The 21254-nt window shown below is 49.9% G+C and overlaps 1 protein-coding gene across 1 annotated transcript in view; it reads left to right on the forward strand.

Moving 5' to 3' along the window:
* The window catches only part of PNPLA7 (patatin like phospholipase domain containing 7), a 117070-nt gene extending 102890 nt beyond the window's left edge, over nt 1-14180 (forward strand). Inside the window, exons 32-36 of the mRNA XM_048965727.1 lie at nt 225-377; nt 3046-3156; nt 7797-7881; nt 12185-12288; nt 13126-14180. Coding sequence (XP_048821684.1) covers nt 225-377; nt 3046-3156; nt 7797-7881; nt 12185-12288; nt 13126-13206 — 534 coding nt within the window. The 3' untranslated portion in view covers nt 13207-14180. The remainder of the gene's footprint in view (nt 1-224; nt 378-3045; nt 3157-7796; nt 7882-12184; nt 12289-13125) is intronic.
* Nucleotides 14181-21254: the final 7074 nt, after the last annotated feature.

Consider the following 21254-nt stretch of genomic DNA (forward strand, 5'->3'; position numbering starts at 1 on the left):
CTATTCAATCTTGCACTGCAGAAGCGTGTTTTGAAGGCAGTTCTCTTTCTGCTCTTGGCTGTGGGCACTCCATCCACACTGCTTGGGAAGCAGAGGGGCTGACGTCTGAAGCTTCAGCAGGCTTCTGCGTGCTTTCGGACTAAGTCTGATAGATAACTTGGTGCGTACAGAAGGAGCTCTGAAATTTCTGAATTAATCATGCTGGTGTCTGTCCTGGTTGGCAGGTGCCAAACATGGCAGAGATCCAAACACGGCTCGCCTACGTGTGCTGCGTGCGGCAGCTGGAGATGGTGAAGAGCAGCGACTACTGCGAGTACATCCGGCCCCCCATCGACCGCTACGGCACGCTGGATTTTGGGAAGTTCGATGAAATCTGTGTAAGTGCCCCTTGCTGAGGGCAGTTCCCCATCCCTGATGTTCTGCACGAGTCCACGGCTCATTAGTGCCTAAGCAGCGTGAGAGTAAGAGAATTGAGTCGGCACCGAGTGCATAATTGACACTAAATAATACCTTGGAATGATATCATGACTGTGAGATTGGATTACCAGCAGAAATTGAGTTAGTAATTGTGATTATATAATAACCTGTAAGTGGATCAGTTCCCTCACTGTCCTGTGCCGGTTCTTACTCAGCTGCTTGTGAAACCTGCTTGGTGTCTGAGCTGCGTTGGGCAGTTGTGGTTTGTCAAATAGTGTCATTTCTCTTCCTTGATTATGGAGCTCGTTGTCACATGAAAGATTTGAAGAAGGCTACGGGGAAGCAGTGAATCATTGAAATGGAGGGCGACATACTGAAATATCCGACTTGGCTCACATTTCAACACTTCTATTAATAAAACATATCATCCATCTTTCCTCTACACCTGATAGCGTATCGGGAGAGTGGCCCCAATGTCAGTGGAAGGACACAGTGGGTGGGGGGTGGCACCAGGTTACGCAGCTTTGGGATTTGGTTCTGTTTGTTTACAAACTGGAAATCAGCACGGGAAAAACCGACTCCAAATGTGCAATTGAAGTGTCTTGGTGACAGAATCCAGCATTGCAAACCAAAACATTTCTGCCTGATTTGAGGGAATGGTAGCAATTTCAGCTCATTATCTCTTGTCAAGGAAGTTATTTTACTGTCTTTTTTTCTTTGCTTCAGCTGTGCAAGTATTTTCCACGTTCAGGTGTTTCTGCATAGCTTTGCTCTCTTCTAGTCTGGGGAAAAAGACGAGACACCCATTTTTGTTTAAGTAGATCTGTTTTGTGGATGTGCTGAGAAGCCACAATACTCATTAAGCTGCAGGTTGCTCTCCCTGCATTGTTCCCTAATACTGTCTTATAAACACTAAGCAAAATCAGTAACACAGTTAACCCTGCAGATTTGCATTTAAGAGAGTCCTTAGGACCAAAGAGCAGCTATTCAAAGCCATTGGCTGATTCTCCAGTATCACCATTTTCCCAAGGCTGTCTGATGTCTCAGCTCTGGGGTAAGAGCTTGGTCTGCCAGTGGGGGATGTAAGACTTCCCTGATTCCAGTGCTCTTCTCTCAATGGATGCTCCTGGCCCCTCAAAAACCCTGACAGACAGACAGGTCTGATGCATCACCACAGTAACAGTAAGCTGCCGAGCCCTTGTTTGCTCTCTGTCTAATTTGATGGCGTTACAGGGAGTTGAAGACACCAGGCAACTCTTTCTCAGTGGAATAAAAGCTTGAGGAAAGTGCAGTTTGTCAAAGGCGTCAGTTTATGTGAGCGAGTTCTTGGCACACGATGCTGTAGGTGTGGGGGGGGCAGCACCCTCCTGGGTTTTGTTTCGTACACTGCAGCAAAGAAAGCTTTGGCTCTGGGGGAGATTTAAGCTGTGCTGACCTTTCAGAGCATCCTGGGCATTCCCTTATTGCTGCAGGCTGTGAGGCAGGGGGTTGGTGGTTTTGTTGATTTTAATTTCAGCTGTGTACTTGGGTTTTACAGAAAATAGAAACGAGCAACATGTGGCTGCAATTCAGCTTGTTCAAAAGGACAGCAATCCCTTCTTCAGGAGCAAAATCTCTATTCTGTAGCTGCCTATAGCAGTCAGGCTGCACGTCACTTCCCAAAGCTCAGGATCTTTCGGACACTTGGGCTGCCATAGATCTGTCAGGCCCTTTCTCCTGGGCAGTCACATCCAGCCTTGGCTGATAAGCCACAATCAATCAGAGGTAAATTCCACCCTAAGTTCTTGCCCTGCTTTGAATCCTGTCCAAAAAGCAGATGGGAAACAATAGCAGCTGGGCCAGGGCTGCTTCCAGCACTGCAAGGCACAGTGCTGCCAGAGCTGGAAATAGAATTCAGGGCTCCCAACACCTGTTGCTCTGTCCTTTCAAGTTCATTCTTAAACACAGTTCCCATTGTCTGATTAGAAAAAAAAAGAAGAGCAAAACTTGGAGTAGTTGGCTTGTTTTTCCAGTTGTTTTCTTGCTAGTGACAATGCCACGATGCTGTCCCAAGTGCCAGCTACTTCAGGCTTTTAAAGTGGTGGAACATGGAGTGTGTGGCTTTGCTGCTGTGCACGTGGCCTTGTATCTGCTCCAGCAAGCCAGCTCTTGTATGCTTGGTGCTGTGTGGCGTAGCTCACTGAGGAGTGCTTGGCACCAGGAACCCACAGGGACTTTTCTTTGCTAGACTTGATCCAAGAGGTGAAAAAGCACAAAGTGAGTGTTGGTGGAGTGCTGTGCTTGAAGGATGTATGCATATATGTGCTGAGATGCTTGATGTTGCTGCTGTAAAAAATTGCTGTCAGGTGGCATATCATTCCATCCTACGTGGAGAAATCAATGGTCCATTGGCTTCTAAGAATTAAAATAGCACTTTGCTTAATTGACCCCACTGATTGTTGGGCTGAGTAGTCTTCACAGCTAAAGGCTGGAAAGCACCAAAAATTGGATCCAGCCTTTATGGCAGACCTGTGGATTTCCAGCACTTATGTGGACGTGACATCATATTTGCGGGGTTTTTTTGCTGTTGTTATTGCCTACAACTTTGTTTTCACCTTTTTTAACCTCTTGATTCTTCTTTTTTCCCAGGAAGTGGGATATCAGCATGGGAAAACTGTATTTGGTGTCTGGTCCAGGACCGGCGTCCTTGACAAGATGCTACGAGACAGACAAGAGACTTACAAAACCAAAACTTCTGATGTGAGTGTTCAGTTTAATTGCACAGCTCTGCAAGAGCTACATGATGCCACCAGAAACTGATCAGGGAGATGAAGGAGAATGATTGCCTCAAGTGCTGTTTTTTTGTGTGTGTGAGTGTGCACATATTAGTCAAAAAGTATTTCAGGCAGGAAGAGGCGCGATCAGTTTTTCAGAAACTTCTTTCCTGGAGCCATGGTGTGGAGAATGAAGTCCTGCACTTCTTGCATCGTCAGCTGCAAGTGTGACCAAAGTGTGCTCCACCTGAGTCCAGGTGGTTTTGATAGGTGCATTTACAAAGGAATGCATCCACACAGCAGTCTCCATCCCTGCTGTCTCATGCAGACATCCACCCGCATCCTCACCGAGCACAACAGTGTCTCTGAGGTTCCAAGAATGGATGTAGCCCTCTGTAGGTCAGCTCTCCTCTTGCTATCAAGTTCTGGCAGATTACTGATGCTTTCTTTGTAACCCAGAAGTATTCACAACACAAAAATACTGGAAGGAAGGAGGCTGCTCACCCCATAACCAGCGCCTTATGATGCACAGCTCTGTATGTGGATATGTCCACCTCCTCTCCTCCCTTCTGGTGTGGGTCAGCAGCATGCAGGCACCAAATGCTGCTGGAGGAGTTGCTTCCTGCCCTGAGTGTTGCAGTGGAAGAGGTGACTGTGCCCAGCAGGGGCTGGGGCAGAAGGATGGTGTGTGCAGGGCCACATTGTACCTATGGCATGGATGCACATCTCAGAGTCGTGTTGAGTAGGCAGAAGTAACCCCTTAAGAATCACTTTTTCATTTATTCTTGTTAGCAAACTTCAGGTTGTGCCTGGTTATTGTTCTTGGTACTGGAAACTGCCCTGCTGAGGCAGCAGCTTCCCACCAGCTGTCCAGTGCTGGTTGCACAGGATGTGAATTGGGATCACTGGTATTGATTTCAGGCATTGCTCTTGGGTTTGTAATTCCAGGATTGAATTCTGCCTCTAGAGCTGGTGCAGTAACTGTGGGCTGCCTGAAAACTGTTACCAGCTTTTTGAGGACTTGGGAACTATATTATAATATATTGGCTTATTATCCTCACTTCCTTTGAACTCCTCTGATTTAAAACCCAACTTCTACAAAGGCTTCATGTTTTACCCAGTAATTCTTCTTTATTGTCTTTTAGAGATAGGGAAATTAGCAGTAGTATCGTAAGTGATTGCCAAAATGCATTGTAAGTGTAGTAAGCTTCAGCAAGGAGAGTCAGTAGAGGTGAAAAATGACATTAAGAGCTTGCAGCTCTTCCAGAGATCAGTGGCTGAGCACTTCAGCTGGAAGAGAAGTGGTGTGAGCAAGGGGAGAGGAAGGGTAAGCCTCGAAGCAATGGGCATTAGCCTAACAACAAGAAGCAGAGCTCAGTTTTTCAGACACCCACATCTGGCTTGTTGCCCTTAGATCCCCATTTGTCACCCGAGAGGGATGAGTGTTTGTAGGGTGTGTGAGTCACAGATGAAAATGGCTCTGCTGGGATAGCGAATGGCAGCCTCAGCTCTGCCCCTGTGAAGGAAGCCAAGTGATGGGGGGCGAGTGCTGATGCCTGCTACCATCAGGTTAATCCCACCCTGCTGATGGGCAGGGTGGTGCCTGAGGTTTGTGAGAAATGAGCTGCTGATCAGAGTAGCCTGAGGAGTACGAGAGCTTGCTGCCTTCACTGGGAAGATGAGCTGGGCTTGGAGATGTGTTGGCGTGAGCTGTGCAGGAGGGATCTCCATCCTGCCTCTGAGCCCGTGTTCAGCTGGGCACGTGCTGCTGTGTGTGTGAGTAGGCAGAAGAAGTCAAGGGAGAGAAAACTGTGCGTGTCCATCAGAAATGGCTGTGTCCTATTTCATCCTCTGACTTTTATCACCAGCTGGTAACAAGCTTGAACATCTTCGCTGCTGTTAACAAATGTACCTTTCCAAGGCTTCTTTAAAAATTGCCCGTGAGATGGGATGCAATCATTCAGGCTGATATTTCAGTCAAGTTACAGTATTACAGCTGTGCATCATGCAGGATTTTGTACATTTATCATCATCTCCCCTGTTGTTTTTTATGGCACTTGCACTGCCAAGTAGGTCATGCAGTGCTTGTAGACAGAGCCTGGCGTTGCGTTTCTGTGTGAGCATTTTGTAACGAGGCAGGAAGCGCTGATTGCTGGGGCACCAAAATGGGGTAAATGCAGAGGTGTGAGGATGGCTGACCAGTAGGCTGTCAGCTCACTTTGCTCCCCAGCCTGGTGCTGGGCTCTGGGCTGTGTTCTGAGCGCCTCGAAAGCCGTCTGCCTCTCTTGGAGTCAAAGAGGCGTTTGAATCTGACTTTTGTTTTAGTAGATTAATTTCTGCGAAATAACAAGTATTGAAGGCTCCCACCGGGGTGCTTTGCTTTTTCTCCTTAGTTCTTTAGAGTCACTTAAGTCCTTTATCTCTGCTGTCTTCCAGGGATAACTGCTGATATTTTTAACTTGCTTTCATTAGCAAAGGTTTTGATCTATGTTTTACTTCTTCAGCTATTTCGGGAGCATTCAGCATCTTGGAGTGTTTGGCTCGGCTGCTTTTCATCTCGATTCCATGTTGCAAGCATTGAATTTTTACTTAATCTCTGGATATTTAAGCATTTAGATACTTCTGACTTTCATCATTCAGTTGCTATTTATCTCTCCTTAAAATGCAAATACCAAAGTCGTGAACAACAGCAGCCTTACATAAAGTTCATGTGAACAGCCCCAATTCTTCCCAGTGCAGAGCAGTGCAGCACCACTAATTGGGTCTCTTCGGGGAAGTTTTGTCTATTGAAATGTTATTCATAGTCAAAGCTAAATATACTCCAGCAGACTACAATAGTAACTGTCTCTATGCTCTCACTTATTTAATAAAGATTATGCTGAAGAGAATACTTTCTCCCTTCTAGGAGAAAATACTACTGGGGAAGTTGGAGAGTAGGATTCAAATGAATCTGAGGTGCTTCTTTTCCTTGCGTTAACTGATGGGAGAGTGATCTTGTCCTTAAAAGTGTTGGGGGAAGTGGTCCAGCATTGCATTCCAGTTCGCAAGGCATCAGATGAGCGTGGACGGTCACCTGGTTTCTCACCAGCGCAGTTCCAGTCTGCGCACAAGGCCTTTGGGCTCAGTGTGTTGGTGTGGTGAGTCCTCACCTCAGGCTGAGGTGATTGCTTCGTGTGCTCTGTGGGCACTACGTGAGGATAGGGATGCTGTTGTCCTCTCATCTTGGGGAACGGCCGTCTGCAGGCTCTGTGCTGGGACCATTCAGGTCGCGTATTCATGGGAAGCAGGGCTGACTCACCCTTCTGCTGGCTCCTTCATGGTCAGACCTTATTCTGAGCGTCTGTACTTCTTTATATTATAAAAAGCGTGTCCTAAGCTACCGCTGTTTCATTTCATGCTGCTGTTTTTTAATTCTGTTTGGGCCTTTCTCTGTCCACTGCAGCCAGCAGCTGTTTGTCCCGGATCCGCACCCTGCTCTGGCTGTACTAAATCACATCAGAAGTTGCTTATGGATTAGAGGGCAACTGAGAGCAATCTGCTGCAGCTGTAATGGGCTTCTGCTGTGACCCTGCGGGGGCTGTGTTGTGATTCACAGTGCCGATGCTTTTGCCAGAAGAGCAAAGAGTTGCTCACAAAAACGCTGTGTGAGGGAGCTGCTCTAGCTGGAAGCACGTGGGCAGTCCCTCACAGTGACTCCTGGCAGCCCGGTGCCCATCGGGAGCCTCCTGCCAGCTCCTCTCCTCTGGGCAGGCTGCTGTTGTGCTAATGAAACAGATTGGTTTTGAAGATAGGCAAAGACTGTTTGGGTTTCCACATGGTCACCTCGTGCCCATCCCAAGGATGTGGGAAGGCCAGAATGGTCCTGAAATGCCTAACCTGGGTCTTATGAAAAGAGAAACTAGAGCGGGCATCTCTTTGAAATAGAGAATGCTCAAGCCACTGCTTGGGTGAGACAGTGAAAATAGAAAGGGTTTATTGCAAAGAGGAATTACAGTGCAGAGCATTCCCCCTGCAAGTGGACCTCTCACCTTGGGCTCCTGCTCACTGCAGCACCTCCAGCCCCTGCATTGCCCTGAGTATTGGGCTCCCCTGCCAGCTCCTGGTCCCTCCATTCTGAGCTTTGCTTGCACTGCTCCCATGGCTCTGCAGAGCCTTCTCCTTCCCACCAGGCTCCTTAAGGAAGGAGAAATCTGCTTGGGGGCTGCAGCTGGTCCAGCAGCTCCCTTTGACAGAGTAACACAGAGTGGTGGTGAACAACCAAGTACCAGGAGCACTGTCTGTTGCAGAGCCCAGACCTTCCAGTTCTTGTCTTTGTAGCCCTTTGTATAGTTTCTGTCACGGAGAGCCATGACAGTTTCCTACATTTTTAGTGAGGTTTCATACTGCATGGATGGAGAAGGGCTGGTTGTACCTTGTCCCCACGCCTGCTTGCCCTTGGGAAGCCCATCTGCAGCACAGCTCTGCTGCAGGGTCACTGTCCAGTGAATTACCAGTGAGTAATGAGGGGGGAATCATGGCAGATGTATGTCTGGAACTTTGTCTGTTCAGTATCACTTATGCACGGTCTTGAATTGGGTATTCTGTGAACAATTGCTAACATACCTGAACCTTAATGCTGTGTTTCAGAACGTGACCTATCCCAGCACCTCTTTCACGGATCTGGCAGAAATTGTGTCCAGGATTGAGCCAGTGAAAGCTGCCGTGGCTGATGGTGAGTCCAGAGATGTGTGGGTTCCTGGTGGACGCGTGCCCTATTCAGTTACCCTCATTTGACCAAAAGAAAACACGTGTCAACTTGTGCAAAGACAGACTTCAGTTCCTCCTTGTGCTGCCTGTGTGCCCTGCTGGCTTCACTCTTTGGTCTGTGTCCTTTAGAAAAAGGAGGAGGGCGGCTTAAAGCAAGGCTGCTTCGTGCTGCCTTGAATCAGACCCAGAGTGACTCATGGGCTCAGCTGCCATATGCACGCCCCTATTAGGGGAGCACTGATGGGCTAATGAGGAACAGATAATGGCCCTGCATTTTTACATGGTGAGTCCTGAGTGCTTTGAGCCTCAGATGTGTACTGCAGAGCACACAGAACCAGAACCCAGGGCTGACTTAACAGCATCAGGCTCCAGAGCCCAAAATCTCTGAGTGTTTCACCAGGGCTGGAGCTTTTTATAATCAGTCTCTCCCTTTCCTCCTGATTCTTGCTCTTGCAGAGAGAAATCTAAAGTTAGCAGTCCTTCCATCTGTGACTGCTTGTAGAGATGTCCTCCTGGTAATTTGAAATGCTAATTGCAATCGTATGTCTGATGAAGAAAATATTAATGCAGTGTCTGAAGCAGGTGCTGTAAGGTTGAAGAGTTCATGTCATGTGGTTATTGAAGGCATCAGCACTGAGAGCTGCGGGGATGGGCTTCCTCTTAGAGTTGGGTTGTTGGCCCTGTTAGGAAGGTTTGCTTTTTGCTGGGTGAAGTCATTAAATGTGAATAATGAAAAGCAGACGTGGCAAATTTTGGCCTAACCAGGGAGCTATGCTTGGGGTATTTGGGACACAAGGGGCTGTTGCCATGTGGTCCTCACAGCGGGATCTGTTGATTGCAAACCCCATAGTGGGGGGAGGATGGCATGGGGAGCTGTGCATGTGGCAGCAGGTGTGGAAGGACGTTCTGTGTTTATGTTGTGGACATCATGTGCTCCCTGAAGGAACCCTGCCTGGCTTTTGGGGGTGTGAGGGTGTCCCTGTGAGCGTGGCACTGCCTGGTGCCCAAGGCGATGTCCTGCAGCTCAGAGGCAGAGCGGCTGCCTCCCCAGTGACTGTGGGCAGTTCTGTGCGTGTGCTGCCCTGAGCCTTGGGGTTTGCTGCTGTATTGGTGTGTCTGCTGCTGTCCTGTGCTTCCTGGGAGCCTGGGTGGGAACTGCCACTGGCAGACAAGGTGCAATTGGGTTTTCTTTCTACAACTGCAGAATGGCTTGTATTGATTTGGACTGGGTTGGACTGGAAGGGACCCTGAAGATCACCTAGTTTCAGCCTTTTCCTGACTGGGATCTCAGTCCTCAGGGATTCAGGCAGGCCCGGCCCATCCTGGCAGCATACAGCAGGTCTTAGGCTGGATAAAGGAATTCTGTCAACAATTCTGTTCTAAAGAAGGATAACGAAGAAGAAACTTCAATGCCTTTTCTCTGAGGAAGACACTGCTTTAGATCTGGAGGCTTTGCTGGTCAGGGACTCTTCACCCTTTTTGCTGCCACTTCTCCCCTTCCACTGCACTTTGTAGTCATTGGAATGATGTGAAGTTTTCACCCTTGAGCAAACTGAGGAAAATGATTAAAGCAGTTTAAAAAGCAGTGGAGGAAGTGAAGGAGATGGTCCATCGGGAGGAGGTGAGCTGGGGAAGCCACGAGAAGCCCTGTGTGGGACCCAGAGGTGTCCATGCACTGCGAGCACGTGGAAAAGCACACACAGAACAGCAGCTTGTTCTCACAGCTGAGACCCAGCAGTAGGTGTGGCTGTGTTTGTTCAGCATCACAACGCCTCAGAGGAGCACTTACTTGATTGGGACTTTTCTGTAATTGCATTTTGCAGAGCCTTGGCCAGCAGAGCACAGGGGCTGAGCCGTGGCCGTGGTTGCGCTCCCACCTGCAGAGGTTTTCTGAGGATGGAGTCGCATGGGCTGCCAGGCATCTCCCACAGCAGCTTTCATTGCTCATTTTCCAAAGCAGTAATGCTTCAGGCCAGCCCCATAGCCACGTTTCCTGGGGTGAGGTAAGGTAGCACGCTCACTGCATGCAGTGACGGAATGAGAGCACGTCCTGTAACAGCAGCAGCCATGTGGGAGAAATAGCTGGGGAGAAAGAAGCCCTGCTCTCGGTTTGAAATGCCTGGTTCTGCAATACAGCTGAAGCAGGAGGCGTCCCAAAATGCCTCAGGGAAGGCAGTTATCAGGCTCTAGGTTGCCCTCTGCATCTTTGCTCCTTAAAAAAAAATACTTACATCAAAAAGCAGTAATGTACCCTGCATTGGGATGAGCTACCGGATTCCCCCAGATTTACATTGAAGCCTGTGTGGGTTATTGAAACAGCCACACAGTGCTCTTTTTCTTCACATGTGGTGTGCTGCCTTTCCATGTGTGATGGTGCCCCAGTGATGGTAGCTCTGGGGCCATTAGAGTGCAACCTCCTTGTTGGCTCTGTAAGGTCAGGATCATCACCTTTTGGTGATGGCAGCAGCCAGCCTGCTACTGAGTCCTTTAAATAGAATAAATATCAGCAATTGCTTGCTGTTGTGACAGCCTTGCCCATGTCTGTCTATTCTCTGCCTGATAACTTCAGGTCATTTGGAACTGAAGTGTTCGGTGCGCTGAAGGGCAGTGAAGCCGTGGTCCCACTGGGTGCTCCTGGGTGGTGTGAACAGGCAGAGCCAGTCAGAGCGGGAGCAGTCATCTCCTGAGCCCCAGGTTCAGTCTCAAAAGGGGCAATGGATGATGTCTGAGAGGGGGACAAGTCCTGTCCTCAGGTGTCAGACACAGCGTGAGGGGGTGGGAAGGGACGGGGCCTGTCTTCTTCCTCAGTCTCCACATAAAGCCCTGCTGAATGCTGAACAGTGTTTGGAAAATACAGACTGGGGCTTGATTCCATCAGTTTTAATGGAGCTGTAAAACCACAAGTATTGTTTGTGCTGTCTGTTGTTGTTCAGGGGAATGCCTGTTTCTCCAGTGGGTTTTTATCAAAGGTTATCAGCAGTGTTTTCAGTATGAGCTCACAAAGATTCTCTGATCCACAGGAAAAAAAAAATGGCCAAATGCCTTTCATTCTAATGATGTAGCAGTTGGTTGTGGTTGGTCGTGTTAGAAGGAAATGCTGTGGAACAGACTGTGCTGTTGTCTTCAGCGCGGAGCAGATGCTATTGACTGTTCCCCAAAGAAATACTTAATCAAGAATCCAGTTCAAATACGAGCCACTTGTCTCAGTGCTGAGCTGAAAAAGTGAAAAAGCAGCTCAAAGCGCACCTGAATTCATGACAGTGGCACAAAGCTTAGTGTGAAAACTGCCATTTTAATGCATTAAATTGCCTTCTGAATAACTGAGTGCCTCAACAACTCAGTTGTGAACTGTGCAAATGGAAGGTATTCCTTTGCAACGTGTTTCATTTGGCTTCAGCATGGAAGCTGTTCCACAACCACAGCACGGCACAGGAGGGGAATGAGTTGAAAAGGGGAAAGCAGCAGCAAAGGCCAACAAGGACGCGTGAAAAGTGGCAGCATTTTTGGGGACAGGGTCGCACCATCTTGTTTTTAACTCAGGCACAGGAGCTGCTGCTCAGGTCTGAATAGCAGCAGTGCTGCTTAAGGTCAGGTGAAGGCACTGGTCAGGTTTTTGAGCTTCCCTCGATGATGTTCATCTGCTGGATCACCAGAGAGAGAAGCAATTGTGCCCTGTGGGAAGGAGGGAGTGTAAATGTCACTGTTCCCTGTGGATCAGAGGCTGTGAGATCTGTAATTATCATCTCTGTGGTGGTAAGGGGTTGGCAACACGAAGAGCTGGTCCTGTGCTTGCAAGTCTGTGTTGCCAGTAAGTCAGTGACAGCATGTCCAGGAGAGGCAGGGCTTGTAGCTCTGAGGTGTGTCTTTAGAGGCATTCTACAGGTGTGGAGTGAGTGGGGAGAGATAGCAAGTCCCCCATGGGGAGCACTCACCAGGAAGTGGGAGCATCTCCCATTGACTGTGCTTGGTCCCATCAGCCAGTGCCCACCGAACTGGCAGAGGCAGTTTGGATCTCACTGCTCCTGCTCCAGGCTCTTTAGATTCTGGAGGGCTGCAGGCCAGCAGCTCATGCACAGGACGTGCTGTGGTCAGGCTGGAGAGCTGATGGATGTTCGAGCAGTCGAGCTCACTGAGCTGCTCAGAACTGGCCGGCAGTCACCGCGTGCTGCTCTGCTGCTCAGAGGCAGCTATCCTTCATTCCTCTTCCACTTTCTCTGCCTCTCTGAGTGCTGCTTAAACCCGTGTTTTTTTCTCTCCTCTCTCTTTAGATGAGTCAGACTACCAGACTGAGTACGAGGAAGAAGTTCTGGACAACCAGAAGGATGATTATATTCATTTCATACGGAACCAGGCTGAAGACGAAACTGACTCGGTACGAAGTGCCCTGGAAATGGGCTGTTGCTGCATCTTTGCTGGCATGAGCTAGAAGAGTCAGGATGACTGGGGATGCTGCTTTCTCCAGCTTGGAGTAGATGAGGCAAAGAGGGCATCTGCTGTCTTCTGCTACCTGTAGCTGAGTGCTACTGAGAAGGTGTCCAAGATGCTCAGGAAAAAGTCAAGGGGTGGCAGACAGGGCTTGCAGTCAGGGAAGTCTTGACTCAATGCAAGGACACTGCACAGTAAGCACACCTGTGTATTGCAAGGGGTGTGCAGATGAGTGTGAGATGCTGAAAACTCCATCCTTGCAGATACCCTCCCGAAAAGTAAATAAGGCTCTGAACGACCTGATCTGCATTAAAGTTAGCGCTGTATGAGTAGGAAATCATACTGTATCTTCCAGAGGTGCCTTACACCTAAGTTATTGATGCTGTGGGAGCTCAGGTCCACCCTGGGGAAAACCTGTCGTGCAGCCTCACTTCTCGTGGTGCTGCCTGTAGCCCGAGCAGCAGAGCTCCCTCACAGAGATGTCTCCTTACTCCAGGTTGAGCAGCTGGCAGGCTTGAAAGCTGAAGCTGCCTGTTGTGTTGGAGCGAGAGCTTTCCAGTGGGAGCGTGTGAATGGTTTGGGCAGCTGCCAGTCTGAGGATGTGAGAGGGCTGCAATGTTGTGAGGAGGGAGCTGGAGTGATGGTGTGAAGGGTTTTGTTTGCTGGGCTGATCTCTGGTGGGTAATGGTTGGTGGACAAAAAAGAGACAGAGGAACAGAGGGCAGATTTTAACCAGCTCAAAGATGATGCTGAAAAATGAGACTGTGCCTTTTTGCTCCTTCAGGATGAAGATGTGCAGATAAGAAAGCGCAAGAATCTCCCAAACGCAGACTGCCAGGCAAGCAGCACGGGAGAGCCAGCCTAGCACCGAGTGCAACAGCTGCATCTTGTTTGTATTTACATACATTAAAAAAAGAAAACATCTAGATGAGATTAAGCAAGCTTTCGCCTTTCTCCAGGCAGGGTGTGTGGCATCCAGCTGCCAGCACAAAGCACCAGCTCTGGGCTGTGCTGGCACAATGGCTGGTCCTTCATCACTCTGGGACTGGCAGAGTGGGAACATGCTGGGGATGTGCAGTCCGTGCTGCCTTTGGCTGCTGCGTGTTTTAGTTACTGGTTTTACTGCGAGGCCCAAAGGATCATTGAACGTCGTCCTCCCGTGTCCCTTGATGAAAGGCTCCATGCAGCTGCATTGGAGAGAGGAGGGGATTTGCAGAGCATCACTGCTTACTTTTCACATGAATCAGGTAACTGTAATTAACTGCTCAGTGAGTTGCAGTCAGGTACCTGGGAGCAGTGCTCTGACTGGAGCCACTCTGAATGTATTTAACTTCCAATCTCAAGCCAAGAAATCAATTAACGTGAACACTAGCTATGAAGCGTGTATCCTTAAGCCATCAACAGAACATTTACAGACAAATCGTAGTGCTGACTTTTGCCAGGCAACTCTGGAGTCCCTGCTTGGCTGTATTTGCCCTGGCAAATAAAGTTATTCTGCTGGATTTAAATGCCTGTGTGGTTGTTGGCAGGTTTCTCTCTGTGGGACCCAGTGCCAGTCAGGTTATGTTAAGAGTTGGTATTCTGACTTCTGGTTTTGAGCACAGAAAGCTGCCAGAATGTGAGGAAGCTCAGCATCCCCACTCCCTCCATTGTGCTGGTGAATGTGCAACCCTCATTCGGGACAGCAGTTCCTCTGTCACAAAAAATGACAGCAGGTTGTTTCCTGCTATTGAAAGGAATGCGTTTTTTCAAATAAAACTCTAAATGGCTTTTGAGGTGGAGGTGGAGTTGGGGATAATTCTGGTTGAGATCGGTGGTGCTCATATCTGTTAGAGGAAAGGCTCCTCTGATGGTGGCAGCCTGGGACGGATGGGAGGAAGCACATGGGGGTCTGCACCTTGCAGCTGTTACAGAAGGGGCGTTTGCTTTGTAACTGCACAGCAGTTCTGAGCAGTGGAAGAGGAGCATGTCCTGCTCAGCTGAGCTTTGCTCTTCTGAAGAGGGGATGCAAAAGAGATGCGAGTCCCTCCAACATCTGCACTGATAGGTGGCTGCAGTACAGGAACTTCTCTAGGAACCGATGAATAGGGCAGGAGTGCAGACTCATCCTCCGAGGTGCTCTGAACCTCTCCTGGTCTTCAGCCTTCCTTGAAAAGCAGAAGTGCCTTTAGCAGAGGGTGGATCTCTGGAGCCTTCCAGCCTCTCGGCAGTGGGCGGATGCATTTTGTCAGACACCTGCGCTGCACTTCCCATGGCAGTGATGGTTCTGCTCGTTCCTCTTGCCCCAGCTGCCAAGCAACCTGGAACAGAATGTTGTTTTCCAGACAGACAGCTGCTCTGTCAGCCCGAGCGCAGTGCTTCTTGCATGGCTCTGCTGTCCCTTTGTGTTTGGCCAAACTTTGAGCCCTACCTCCACGCCTCCTGGCAGCTGGTTCTGCTCCCAGAGCCTGCGTGTGCACCGATGGGATCATCAGCATGGGGAGAAGGAGCTGCAAGAAACAGAACGCAGGGTTCCTGGGTGTGCTAATTAGAGGCACTGTGTTCACCTCGTGCCCCATTCCATGGGGAGATAGCACTTAGTTCAGATGTAGTTGTTCAGAAGACAGCATATAAACCTTTCATTTGAGGCTAAATGTCTGTTCCAAATAATTTATCACAGCTTTTTTCCTAGATGTGTTCTCTATAGCTGAGCCCTGGACACTGAAGCAGTCTCTCCTTCTGTGCAGAGGATTGTAGAACAATTTCTGTACAATTTTAAAAGCAGGGTTGTTTTCCTGGCTTGCTTTCCTGCCGGCTGTGTTCTGCTCCTCGGTTGGGCAGTAGGGGCTGCATCAGTGATTCAGCCTCATGCCTCTCACTGGCTCCCCATCCCGTACTGTACTTAACCCCCAAATCTTCCTGCAGGAAAGAATTGCACCCAAGGGCATCCTAATGCTCTGTGTGCTCACGTGTGTTTCCATAAGGGTTTGTTTGGATGTTTCAAACAGTTCCTGTCCACCCCAGCACCCAGCCCTGCCCAGGGCTCCAGCTCTGGCCGTGGTCTTTGTAGTGCTGACAGCTCAGCCACCAGCAGTGCCCAGCGATGGGATGCTGCAGCCAGGCTCTGTGGCACTGCTGTCCCCATTGGCAGTGCAGGTAAGGAATGCCTTTAATTGCTTTGTTACACAGCAGGGTAAACACAGCTGTTTGCTGAAGGGTTTGGAAAGAGGAACAAACTGCTGTTGTCCAGTGGCACCTGGGAGACCTCTTCCAAAATTACTGGTAGGCATTTCCTGGGCAGGAGCAGGGCTTTGGCCTCATGCTGTGTGTGCTGTTTGGAATGTTTGTGCTGCAGCTCCCTGGGCACGAGCTGTGACCCATAATGAGCTGCTCATGCTTTACTGTGAGGAGCAGAGGTGCATGGGGCTGTGTGCCCTGCAAAGCTCCTTCCTTGGCAGACATCATTTTCTCTCTGCATTATTCCAAAATTAATCTCATCTTATTTGCTTGTGCTCCCCTGACCTCCTCCAGTGTGTTGCTCTCCTCGTGTGCTGCCCAAGTGCTGTGTTTAAGCTGTCACAATGCACGGGCCCTGCTGCGCTTTGGGGTTTAATTTACTGTTGCTGTGAGTAGGAACCAGTAATAAAATCAGCAAATAAAAAATATGACAAATGTTTTCCTCCTCTGCAGATGCTCCATGAGGCCAGACCAGCACCCACCATGCTGAGAGCCTGGGCAAAGCAGAGCCTGGTGTGCCAGCTCTCTCAGTGGGAAAGCAGAGAGCTGGAGAGTGTGGAATTGGGGATTTTCAGGTGTCTGGTAAATGTGATGTTACGGTGTGGCTTCTGATGGTAGCAGAGGACAGATTCCCATCAGCAGCCACTATCAGAGATTGCAATCTTTCTTTCCACAGGAGCACTGTAACGCTGGCCACTCACCCACCCCAACATGGGGCATGGAGCACTGCCAGGCCACCTCTCTGTCTGTGGTCAGGGCTTTGAGGGGAAAAAGTGATATTAGCAATTACAATAAAAGCATTTGCGTGTATATAGAAGAAGAAAAGGAAAGCTAAACCAAAGCCTTACTAATATCTTGGTTTAAGTCTTGGTTTTAGAAGTGATGATAGCGTAAATCTATTTAATTTCTGTCTCAGGATTGTTCTTGGGGATGTGCCGTGCCCTGCAGGAGCAGCCCTGGGCGCACAGCTGGGGTGTGAGCGTTACTGAGAGCTCACACGTGCTGCTGTCACAGGTAATTGGCTCAGCCTCCATCACTGTCCTCTGCTGCAGCTGGAGCCAGCAGGGGCGGCTCTTAATTAAATCTCACACCGTCAGGGGGTGAAGGACAGGAACACAGAGATCACGAAGCAGACAGGCCTCCAGCTCTGGAAATGCCATCGGGGTTGTCAGCGAGGAGCGATGTTTCACTCTGACGCAGCCTCAACAGAGAAATGTGCTGTGCTGAGCCTGAGCTTCCCAGCACAGTGCTGAGCTGAAGGCAGCACCCACCAGTGCTGCTGAGGAAGCTGCTGGAAATAGCTGGCTTTGGAAACCTTGTCCTTAGCTGTGCCATCTGCCCAGGGGTGGGCTCAGCAGCTCCAGCGGTCCACGCTGTCCGTGCAGGGATGAGCACCGCCCTACAGTGTAGTGACTGAAGCAGTATATAATCTAGGACCAAACAACATCCCTAAATGTGCATTAATTATAAATATACCATAAATGCCAGTCCATTTCCTCAGAGAAGTCATGTTAGATGTGATGCACGGCCACAGAGGAGTGTGTCAAATGAGGCTGGTGCCCGGCTGAAGCAGCCCAACCTGCCTGTGTGTCCCCAGGCACGATGTGATGAGCTCTGTGCAATGCTCACAGTGGTGGGCAGTTGGGAGCTGCCCTAGGAGCTCTGCTTGCCCCCAGTGCCCACTCCCCACTGTGCTTGGGGAGGAAGAGTGCGGTCAGCTGGCACTTCTGCTTCATCTCAGGTGTGTGTGCACCCACCTCCTTCCAGATGCAAAACTCAGTCTCCCCGTGGTGCCTCTGTGGATCATCTCTGCTCTTTGGGTGTGAATGCAGCAAGGCTGCATGGCTCTCCCGTGCTCAGATGTGGCAGTGAGGGGTATGTGTGCTGGCTTCCTTTTCCTCAGCCCCATCGTGGTACTTCCATTTGTCACCTGGTGTGGATCTGTTCCTTTGGTGTGACATGGCAGGCCTGGATTGGGAGTTGAAATTGTTGGAAGAGGCTGAAGGGCGACTGCTCTCCTTGCTGCAGAGCTGGAGGACATCAGAGGGTCCCCGAACCACTGCCCCATGGCTTGGCCATGGTGCTATGTCTCCTGGTGGCTGTGAAACCCCTCCATTCTGCCCATTTCTCTGCTGGAAATTGAATGCTTTTAACAAAAATCTGAATAGCCTTTAGAGCTTGGCTGGTAATGTGATGCACCCCTGGGATTTGGGGGTAATGAGGTGGGAGGGAGCTGTTGCAGAGGTTGTGTGAGCATCACAGAGCAGTGCCGGGATGTGGCTGTGGGGCTGCAGCACATGCTGGGTGGTTAACATTTCAGTTCCCAAAAGCCTCGCAGAAGCTCTGGAGTTTGCACTTTTGGAGCCTTTCTCTGGTGAGAGCAATGCACCTTTCAGTGTTCTTCATGTGTCAGGAAAGCTTTTCTAAGTGCCAAAGACTGCCATTTTTTACTCTGCAGCCATTCCTCAGCACAAAATGTGTGGTAGGAAAGAACTTCTGCTCCTGACTGAGGATGTGGTCAGCTGTGGAGCTGAGTTGGGGGCTTGAAGGCAACCCAACCTGGGGAGCTGAGTCCAGGCTGTGCCACACTGCTGAGGAGCTGCTGATTGAACACCGAAGGCAAGGTAAAATGCAGAGCCTCAGCACAAAGGCTGTCATGTTTCTGCAGAGCAGATCCCACCCGGGGCCCTGCACGTGTCCTTTCTGCAGGCAGCCCAAGCCCCATAGGGACCCTCTTCCTCCTCTCCCCATTCTGCCCCATACCGTATGTGCTGATGCACAGAGAGGAGAGCTCCCAAGGGAGCCATTCGCAGGGCCACTGATGTTCTCCCTGGCGTGCTGCTGAGCAGAGGGGGACCTGGCAGGGTGGGAGCTGCACGAGTGCTTTGTGTTGCCAAACTAGGTCATGCCGTGAACTCGAGTGATGTGGCAGACGGAGCTAAAAATACAGGCAGAGCCGAGCTGATTCCCCAGCAGCTGCAAAGGGCTGCGGCCCCAGTGGGTCAGACTTTCACCTCGATCCCAGCCCCATCCAGGATGGTCTCCAGGGTCCTTGGGCTGCTGTGATGGGATGATTCAGGAGCAGGTAATGGAAAAGCTCACCTGGGGCTGCAGGGCCGCACCAACCCCCCAGACACATCTCAGCTGGTGGTGTAAGTCCCTGCAAGGCAACTTGCAGTGGGCTGTTTGGAGAGCCCGTCCTGCAAAATCTGGGCATCTCATCTCCAGCTCTTCAGCTGTCCCAGAAACCAGCCCCATCTTCCTGTAATTATAAATGTGTGAGTTGTTAGTTACTGCAAAATAAGGTGGAGGAGAGAGAGGACAACACCATAACCCCAGTACGATGCAAAAAAAAAACCCCACCAAAGCAGATTTTGTTCCCTTAGGAGAGTGCATTTGTTGTAGTGTAACACAGGGAGGAGGGCCTCAGGCAGGCGTGGGGTGTGCTGCTGGGATCAGCACGGCTGGGTTCTGCAGGGGAGAACTGCTGGAAGGCTGTGGGCTGGAGGCCTCCGCAGCCCCACGGCTTGCAGGGACCCACAGGGCAGCTCAAAGGCTTCTTCTATCCCTTCTTTGGCGCTTTGGTTGTGCTCTCTGTGGCCAGCTCTCCTTGTGCTGCAGGAAAGCACAGGCAGGTCGGTGCTGCTTTTCTCATCCTCTGCCTCTACTTTCTGCACCTGGAGCCAGAGCCGTGTTGCTGGGGCACTGCAGACGAGATTCCTTCTGACTTACCTTCCCCTGACGATGCCTGGATTTCTTTGCATTGTGTCTTTTTTGGATGAAACATTTCCCCCATCGCTGCTGGAAAGCTGGCCTACTTTAACTCTGCCAACTGAGATGGATTTGTGCACGGAGAAGATCCCAGTTGCTCTGTACAACTTCTCTGTCACAATTATTCAGCGCCAGTCCTTCTGCTTCCAGCAGCTGTATAATGCATCAGCTGTGTTTTGTGCTCATTTCTCAATCAATGAAAACATTGATTAGTGTCAGGCTGGGACCAAATCCTGCAGAATCCCTCTAAATCATCTCTGTGCGCTGATGACTCCTTGTTTGGAGATGGGTTTACAGCTCTCCATCCATTTAATGGGGTCTTTATTGAGATTGTATAGAGCTAAATTTGTAATTAGGGTGTCATATGATATCAAGTCAAGCACGCTGCCAAAAGCTAAGCAAATAATGGCAACATGGCAACCTTTATCTACAAACTTGCAATTTTCTCACAGGATGAAACGAGGCTCATTTGACAAGACATTTTCCATTAGACCCCACTGATAGGTATATCTTTAATCCTCAAATTCAATATTAATTGAATCCTGTGTCTCCAGTTTTCTGTCTGAGCGCCGTGCCGGCCCCACGCGCTGTTATGGCAGGCAGAGCATCCTGCTGAGCTTGGCATGTCCCCATACTTGCCATGAGAGCACAGCTCAGCTTGGCTCACTGCTGAAGGGCCTCAGGTGCAAATCACACACATCTGCTGATGGAGGATCTCCACAGATCCACCCTTCATGCTCCCCACTGTTAGCGGGTCAGGGAGTACCGCACCACTTCACGTCTGACATTGTCAACCTTTCTAAAAGCAGAAGGGAACGGTGAGTGCCTTGTTGGCAGCAATGCACCTCCTAGTGTGGAAACACCACGGCTCCTCTGTGCAGGCAGAGTTCTAATTTGGTCCAGGTGAACTGTGAGCAAGGCGGTGTCACATCAACATCAGCCCTGCCCCGAGCGTGAGGACGGGCTGCAGACACCCAGGGGTTGTGTCTGACCAAACTGCTAATGCTCCTCCAGCAACACGGAGCCTGCAGTGTTCTCTTGTTCCTGATACGTTTAGAGAACAACTGCTCACTGCTCGTGGCTTTGCCAGCCACGGATTTTCCTCTGTCCATTTACCTGCCTCTATCAATATCTGCCTCATAACTCACTTTGGTGATTGCTATGTATTGATTGGTCTTTATTACCTTATTCCTCTTTGTATATACTGTCTCTTTGCTCCCAGTTGCTGTTTTCAGGTTACCAATTTAGAGGATGGCTCTTCAGCCAAAATTATATTTTCTCAGCTGTGCAGTATTAGCTTTTGTGATGTATTGCAAGTTCCTCTGGAAGAACTGCTAATTTTCCCACTCTAACAGTTGTTGATTTTTTTCCCCTTCAGTTTTCCTCATGACTTTTAAAACCTTTGTGAAATCTGACTACTGGTTTCACAGGTGGTGAAATGGTGCTGATAAGCTGTGCCTTCTGTGGCAGCCATGCGTCCCCCCGGCAGCCTGATGCCTCGCTTTGCTGTCTGCAGTATCACACACCTTTTGTTTTGTCTGAGTTTCCCCACTGCTGCTCATGCTGACCTTCCTTCAGCCTTTGGCAGAACTGTTGCTGTGGCTCTCCCCAGCTCTTTACTTCTCCTGGAAGAGCCATTTCTTCTTTCAGCCTCTGCTCATAGGCTGCACTTCTGCACCATGCTCCTGGTGTCTCTTTGTGCCCAGCCGGCCCAAATCCCCACCCTGGCCAGAACTGGGTCAGATCCTCCATCCCACGTGGTACCAGCCCTGTGCTGGCTGCACACCGTGGCACTCTGCTGCACCATTTCTCACCCGATGACATTCACCTTTTCCACATGAGCGCGCTGCCGTTGGCTCCAGTTCTGCTGAAGATTTGCACACAGGTCTTGTGGAGCAGTGACAGATTCAGCTGCTGCCTGTCCCA

The sequence above is a fragment of the Lagopus muta genome, chromosome 19 (genome assembly GCF_023343835.1).
Source record: "Lagopus muta isolate bLagMut1 chromosome 19, bLagMut1 primary, whole genome shotgun sequence".
NCBI lineage: Eukaryota > Metazoa > Chordata > Aves > Galliformes > Phasianidae > Lagopus > Lagopus muta.